The sequence below is a fragment of the Elephantulus edwardii genome, unplaced genomic scaffold (genome assembly GCF_000299155.1).
Source record: "Elephantulus edwardii isolate Elephantulus edwardi_28Jun2011 unplaced genomic scaffold, EleEdw1.0 scaffold00057, whole genome shotgun sequence".
NCBI lineage: Eukaryota > Metazoa > Chordata > Mammalia > Macroscelidea > Macroscelididae > Elephantulus > Elephantulus edwardii.
Genome location: NW_006399807.1, coordinates 8,813,833 through 8,822,047, shown reverse-complemented (window position 1 = coordinate 8,822,047; position 8,215 = coordinate 8,813,833). Strand labels below are relative to the sequence as shown.

General features: G+C 39.3%; 1 protein-coding gene across 1 annotated transcript in view; it reads right to left on the bottom strand.

Moving 5' to 3' along the window:
* LOC102852217 (DNA-(apurinic or apyrimidinic site) lyase-like) overlaps window positions 1-8,215 on the bottom strand; it is a 16,881-nt gene that overhangs the window by 6,134 nt on the left and 2,532 nt on the right. The window contains exon 2 of the mRNA XM_006887445.1: window positions 6,652-6,758. Coding sequence (XP_006887507.1) covers window positions 6,652-6,758 — 107 coding nt within the window. The remainder of the gene's footprint in view (window positions 1-6,651; window positions 6,759-8,215) is intronic.

The window sequence follows — 8,215 nt, the reverse complement described above, 5'->3', positions numbered from 1 at the left end:
GAAAAGGGGATGGCGTATTCTCTTAGCTACTTCCTGCTGAAAAGGGACGCTGTGGGTTTCAGGGTGAAGATCTTCTCTCACTACTCTAAAGGGCCCGTTTGACAGTAGGAAACACATAGACTATTATGGAGATTGATTTTGGAATTTAGATGCCTTCAACAAGATTTTACCTGTTATATTAATGTTATTGTTCAATAATTTCTACTTAATTAGATCATTTTTTTAAGGAGAATATATATGGATCTCTTCCAGTCAGTTGTCCAGGTATCTGTCTTCCAAGCTTCTTGACATGAATGAATGAGCACATTCAGAGCCGTGTATGCTTACTGAAACTCCTCAGCTGGTTTTACATTAATTCCAGGAGGCTTATTTTTGCCAACACCTTCAGCGCAGCTTGGACTTCTTCCTTTAGTACCATTGGTTTGGATCACATGCCACTTCTTGAAATAGTTTAGTGTTGACCTTTTCTTTTTGGCACTGTGACTTTGTGTATTCTTCCCAGGTGCTTTTGGTGCCTCCTGCATCATTCAATATTTTGTCCATGGAATCCTTCAGTATTGCAACTCAAGGCTTGAATGCTTTTCTTCATTTTTTTTTCAGCTTCAGAAATGTCGATGAAAATGATAATCAAAATGTCAGTCCTTTTGATTTTGTGATTTCAGGTCAAACTGTATCTTGTCTTAACTAGACAAATAAATGGGAGTTGCCCAGCATGACAGAAGTAAAGCTGGACAGAGTGGACAGCTGGCATGAGAGATGTGGCCACTGTGGTGACTAAAGCTCTCCTTGGGCAAACAAATATGTGACTCAGGGAATATGATCCCCAGGCTTTGTTCTAACTTCCCCTTTGAACTCTACTTTTCTACTTGTTTCTTTGAAAGTTATGATATTTTCGTTCTTTTTAAAAAATACAATATTCCTGAATATTCTTTTTTAAAAATAAATTTATTTTACATTGGTTTGCATATAAAATTCACAAATACTGTATTTCACACTTTCCTCCATTCACATTGTGTTTCATACAATCATTCTCATACACTGTGTTTTATAAACTTTATCTACACTGAATATGCCTGCCATTATCACATCTTTTGAGGTCCCCACCAGATCTTTCTTATTTCCTTTACCCACTCCCTCCATCCACCAAATTGTGGGACCCTATAGTTCCCCCTGCCCATCCTCACCATTCTGTTCTTTCCCCCCTTGGGTCCCCACATACGTTTTACTAGTTATCCTTCTATTTTCATAATGGTCTTATGTAGTATTTGTCCTTATGCTGAGTTATTTCACTCAGCATAATGCTTTCATGCCTCTCCCAAGTTACATAGTGATTTTTGAAGTCATTGCTCCTGAGTACTGAATAGTATTCCATTGCGTCAATGTACCACAATTTCTCAATTCACTTGATTGTGGTTGGACCTTTGGGTTGTTTCCATGTTCTTGCAATTGTGAGCAATGCTGCTATGAACATTGGTATAGAAATCTCCATTTGTGTCCCAGTTCTAGTTTCCTCTGAGTATATTTCTAGCAGTGGGAGAGCTGGGTCATAGGGAATTTTTATCTTCAGCTTTTTGAGGAAATGCCAAACTGCCTTCCAGAGTGGTTGTACCATTTTACAATCCCATCAACAATGTATTAGAGTTCCAATTTCTCCACATCCTCTCTAACATTACTGTTTCAATCCTGTCAAACTTTACCACTGCTACTGTGCTAAGATGGTATCTCATTGTGGTTTTTATTTGATTTTCTCCTATTGCCAGTGATTTTGAGCATTTCATCTGAATGTCTTCCTTTGTGAAGTCTTTCCATGTCATTTGCCCATTTTGTAATTGGGTTATTGGTCTTTTTCTTATGGAGGCCCTGTAGGATTCTGTAAACTTTTGTTATGAGATCCTTGTCTGAGATGGTATTGCCAAATGTTTGTTCCTAGTCAGTAGGTTTTCTTTTCATCCTGTTGGGAAAAGTTTCTGATGCACACAGGAATTTAAACTTTGATAAGTCCCATTATCAATTTCATGCTCTCCTGGTTATATAATTTTTGTTGTATTTTCAGAATCTGTATACCATAGGTTAGGCATTCTAAGTATGGTATCGTTTTGCCCTTTACCCCTCAGTCTCAGATCCACCTTGAGTTGATTTTTGTGGGTGGTGTCAGGTATAGATCCTGATTTAGCTTTCTGCATCTAGCAGTACAGCTTTGCCACCACCATTTGTTGATGAGATTGTCATTTCCCCATTTGATAGCTTTTGTGTCCTTGTCGAATATCACTTGATCACAGATGGTCTTTGTGCTTGTCATTGTCCCAGAACCATGCTGTTTTGGTTATTACAGCTGTGGAGTAGGTTTTGAGGTCAGGGAGTGCTATGCCTCCTGCTTCCTTCTTATTTTTCAGAAGTGCTTTGCTTATTCAAGATCTCTTTCCTTTCCAAATAAACTTGACAATGCCTTTTCTATCCTTGGAAAAAGGAATTGGGTATTTGTTGTGGGATTGCAGGATATTCTTATATGAGACTTTAACCTAACATTTCATTGACTGCCAACCATAAATCCTAACTAAAATTATCTGTATTTCTTTTAAAATATCATTCTTTTTGAGCTTTTGACCCATCCTTGGATGTACCACCCCCTGTTACTTTGCTTGAGGAAGCCTCACAGTGCAGTCTGTGAAAAAATTACACAGCTAACCCAAATAATTTGTCTCTGGTGATTTGAATTCACCAATGACTCTTCAAGAGAAAGATGGATAATCTTGTGTTATGATTTACAGTGTTGGAAACCCAGTGGAGGGTTGTTATGTGTTGAAACTGACTTGATAGTACTGAGTTGAGTTTTGTTCTGGTGCCGTAGTCAATAGCTAATTGCTTTGCAAACCCAAGGACTGTGCTTCTCTCATTATTTGAATCTACTGGTGACTCTGAGGGAGAATGATGGAAGCCCATGGAGGGTCACTGTGAGTTGGAGTTGACTCTGTTCTCTTTCCTCCTTTATATCTCATTTAAATCTAACCAATACTTAACAAGCATAGGTATGTGCTGGTCAATAATCAAGTCTTGAGCTCAAACCAATACAGGTCCTTAGGGTTTATCTCAGACAACACACTAAATAATTAGTTCAGGAAGCAGGAACTCACTGCCCATTGGGAATTTCATTGGTGATAGGGCCTAGAGACTAGAGAATGTAGAATGGAGTCTGAGTTCACCAGGGCATCTGAGTATAGTAGTGGTGGGTGGATGTGTGGATTTGGATTTGCATGGAAAATGGTAAAATATTTGTTCTTGCAGTCATCTGAAATCCTACCTATGAATTAGTGCTGTTTCATATTCACACTATTCACAAAATAGTCTACCCCTTCCATTAACTATCCACAATTTAAGAGCTTGTTCCTTTGCTCTTCTCCAAAGAGGAAGCTTCTCATTGTCTCGTATTCAATGCATCACAAACCCCAGCAATTCAGTTTTGTGATTCACTGGGAGTACAGAAGTTATTAGGAACTTGTTTCCTATTAACCAAGTTTAGAAGAGTCTGGTGTCAAACCACCACTGCTAATCATTCCTTTGCATCTTGGATGTACCTCTAATCAGTGACCTCTTGGCCATCTAGCCTGGTCCGTGAGCTGTCTGTTTGGAATTGTGTTTCATTGTCAGCACCTATTAAAGTCCACTGGCACTGAGTCTGGCTCATGGCAACGCTCACTGTGTTCCTTAGGTTGCAAGTCTTTATAGGAGAAGGTTACCTCCTCTTGCTTTTATAGATTGGGATCACTGACCATTCAGAAAGCAGCTCAAACATGTAACCCACCACACCACCATTAGCAGCAAAGACCTGAAATAATAATGGCTAAAAATGTTCTCCTCCTCACCACCATAGAATTGGAACTGACTTATAACTGAGACTCCAGAAGTTTCCAAGACTGTAAATCAAATAGGAGGAGATTGCCTGTCTTTGCTGTTAGTGATTTTGAAGTGGTCTAACTGCCTACAGTCCACGCCACCACAATTCTCCCTAAAGATGCTGTTGCTGCTGCTGCTGCTGCTGCTATGTGTTATCAAGTTGAAACCATTCACTGCTGACCATCCAGTGAGTTTCCAGAGGCTGTAATCACATGGGAGGAGATTCGTCATCTTTCTCTTATGGAGCAGCTGGGGGATTTGGGTTAACAACATAACTCCTTTTCACTAAGTCAACAGCTGTTGTGTGACATTGAGTTGGAATTGACCCATAGCTGATCCTCCAGTCAGTTTTTAGAGGCAATAAATTATATAAAAGGAGATTGCCTATTTTTTTCCTAGGAAAGCAAATGGTGGATTCAAACTGTGTACTTTTGCAGTGGCAACACAGTTTCTGAAAATGAAAAGAGGATGAATTATTGAATAGCTACTAGCAATCTTTACCTATATCAGGAAAACCAGGTAGAATCATTCCATATGAAATGTATAATCAGAGATTAGCTCTTTGTGTATTCTTTTTTTCCCACAAATAATTTTTGTTACTATTAAACGTCTGAATTTTAAACAGATTCTTGAACTGGTGGCTCATAGCTAATTCAACTTTAGCTCCTGTCTCATCTCCAGTAGATTTTCCAGAGCTACCACCTTCACCATGAAGCTCCATGAGTTTGCCCAACTCAAACTTGGGCTTCTTCAGCATTTTTACTTTTCTAACAAATATAGCATGGAGAGGATAAATAGACTGGCAAGCTTTTTCTATATCTTTCCCAATGCTGTCTGAAATAAATTTCTTTACCACCTCTTTCGTTTGTCTGCCCCTCTTGGGTCATGATTTCCATAATTTTCTTCCGTATTTGGTGGACCTGTTGGTGCTGAGCATAAATTGGCTTCCAGATCTGATGGTTGAATTTTGGGTTTGTTTGGGTTTTGGGTTTCTTTCTTTCTTTCTTTTTTTTTTTTTTTTTTGTAAAACCAACACAAAACAGAAGAAGCAAATAACCATCGGTAGTCTTGACATCAACATAAGCTTCAATCATGGTCTGCCATATTTTGACCACGGAGCACATTTTGCCACGAGTAAGATCCATGCCATGGACGTTGGTGAGACAGTTTTTGCCTTGAACATTCTCAGTAATTAGCTAGAATTTTCTAAATGCAACCTCATCATTTTTCAAATCAGCAAGGCTCACTTCAAAAACACAACCCTTGAGTCCATCAGATACAATTTTGGTTCCTTGAGTCCTCGTGACTAGAGTCTTCCCAATATTTCTTATATCGAACATAGCTGGCGCCTTTAAATCATACCAATCTTTCTTAGAAAAATGCATCAACCAGTTTCTTCTTAGCTCCTTTTTTTGCCATCTTTTGTAAGATGCTTGTTCTTGCCGACAGGCATGGTGGTGCCCAGAGAGCGAAAAGGGGGGAAGTGTAACTCACGTGAGACTTAGGCGTATGGAGTGGGGCGGGCCTTTGTTCCTGCATTACTCCTGCTTGGGTATTCTTGAGAGATCGTCTGCCATTGTTAGATGCTGTTGACTCAGTTACAACTCAGAGTAATCCATGGTGTCGTCTCCATGATCTCTGCCAGGCTCAAACTAACTGTTGCAGTCACTATGCCAATTTATCTCATTGAGGGTCTTCTCTTTAGTTGACCCCCTACTTTTCCAAGATCGGTGTCTTTTTCCAAGGACTGATCACTTCTTACAACATATCCAAAGTATGGGAGATGACATTGTATCATCCTTGCCTCTAAGGTGCACCCCAGTTGCACTTAAACCAAGACAGATTTGTTCATTCACTTGGAAATCCATAGTATATTCAAGACTCTTTGCCAACACCACAATTCAAAAGCGTATTTCATTTGGGGTATAGAGAAGATGGAAGAACATCCCTGCCCTATGCCAACAGCACTCATTACTGGAATACAAGCCCATTTATCTTTTGTGAGATTGAGTAACTTTTTAATACTCCATGCAGACCATACCACACTATACCTGGTCAGGCAACGCTGAAGTTACTAGTCAAATATTTTTGTCAAAATATTCCTTGAGTTTTTAATAGAATGTAGAGTTACTAATTGGGTCTTCTGAGGCTTCCTCCCTGGTTGATGGTTTTACCCTCAGAAAGGGGAATTTTGCCACTCCTGACTCTCTAAGGAAAATTTTTATCCTTTCTTTTGTATACATCCTTTAACCCAGAGAACAGAAAACATAGGATGGAGACAGAAAGACATGACAGTGGTCCTGGGAAGGTCTTGAGAAGAAAAGATGACAAAAAGTGCTGGCTCTTGTGACAAAATGACAGGAGCATTTTTTTTTTGTGGTGCTTTGATATAGGAATCAGGAAGACGATAAAAGTTTGTGTTCACTTGATTGACATAAGGGTGATGGAACTCATAACTAGAAATTCAGTCGGTAGCTTGATGGCAGCCCAGAGTGGACTTCAGTCTTTCCCCATCGCTGTTTCAGGGCACTTGCTCTGCCTGTCGGTATAGTGAACTCTGTCTTCACACAGGGTTTTTACTGAGCACCAGATCACACTTTCTTGGGCTGCAACTTCTGCTTTGAATGCAGAATGTATTAAGCTAATGCTATCTGGAATCAGAATCTTAGGTATTTAACAGGATGAGTTGGGAATGTCAGGCATCCGCATAAACACATACTGACAATTGTAAACAACATCTTACTCATATTCCACACTCACACAGCAACTGCTAAGGCAGAGAGGCCAAATGCTTCCTCCTGGAGGCCTGGATACAGTTTAATCAGCCCACTGCAATCAGGGGTACATTGTCTAGTAATTTGTTTTACCTGAAAAAAAAGTAAACAAATGTTACATTTTACCCTTGGTTTTGCTGTATTTACATGGGTATTTTTAGTATAAGAATTTTCTGGTATAATGTCTATTCCAGGGAGTTAGAAGCTGTGCCTTGGCAGATTATTTCTACATTTCTAGGGTACGTGTGATTCAATTTGAGCTTTCTTTGGTTACATTCTAGTATTGGATAATCATCTCTTTGATAGAATTTGGAGGCTTCGCAGGCTTTCTTACAGCAAAACAATCACTTCAGGTGATGTTAAAGGCTTTCACTGTGTGCCATTTATTTGTTAAATTATATATTATAGGCATAATTTAGTTACTTTTCAATGCTCTTCTCAAAACAGGTGCTCTTTTCAATGATTATTCTTTTAGTCTTTAGTTTTCCACCCTATCTCTTGCTCTATAGGGATTGGTAAACAATTTTCTATAAAGAGCCAGATAGAGAATCTTTTCCGCTTTGCAGGTCATATATAGTCTGTGTCAAAACTGCCGAAAGCAGCCAAGTCGTTGTTAGGTGTGTGAAATCTGCTCCGAGTCATAGCACTCTTGCCCTGTCCTGCCCTTTCCTCACAGTCTCCACTACGCTTATGCCCAGAGCTGCAGTCACCATGCCAGTCCAACCCCCTGAGGACCATCTCCCCTTTGCGACCTTTCCCCAAGTATATTCTCTTTTTCCAAGTACTGAGCCCTCCTGACAATGTGTCCCAAGTATGTTGCATCATCCTTGCCCTAAAAATGACCATGGTTGTACATCTCCAATGTAAAGTTTTACTTATTTTTGTCAACCTGTGATATGTTCAATATTCTTCACCAAAACCACAGGGCAAAAGGAATGGATTCTTCTGTCTTCCTTAGTCCTTATTGAACTTTCATATGTGCATGAAGCAATTGAAAATACTATAGCTTGGGTCAGGTTCACCTTAAATTTCAAAATGATATCCTTGTTCTTTAGTACTTCAAAGAGGAAGACTTGACAGTAAATTTGTCCATTACAAGTTTTCTGATTTCTTGCTGTGCTATTATGGGTGTTAACTGTAAATCTAAGTAAAATGAAATCCTTGGCCACTTCAATCTTTTTCCATTTATCAAGATGTTGCCTATCAGCATGATGGTGAGGATTTTTTTTGTGTCTTTGAATGAGAAATGCAACGCATATTGAAGTCTGTAGTCCTTGATCTTTTTTTTTTTTATTAGTTTCAATGAACATTTACAGAGATTTTGAATTTTCATTCATTCATTGTTGCTCTATTTTTTCTACCACTCTCCCCAGTTTGTTCTTCTTCCCCCCCCTTGAATGTCTCTTTTAATTGTCCAGTTGTCACAGTGCTTGTCAAAGCCAGTTCTGATTCATCTCCTTTGTCAGTGTGTCCTTTGCCATTCCCTATCACTCCTCCCTGAGAGAGACTTCACCCTGATTCATAAGGAAAGGGGATGGCGTATTCTCTTA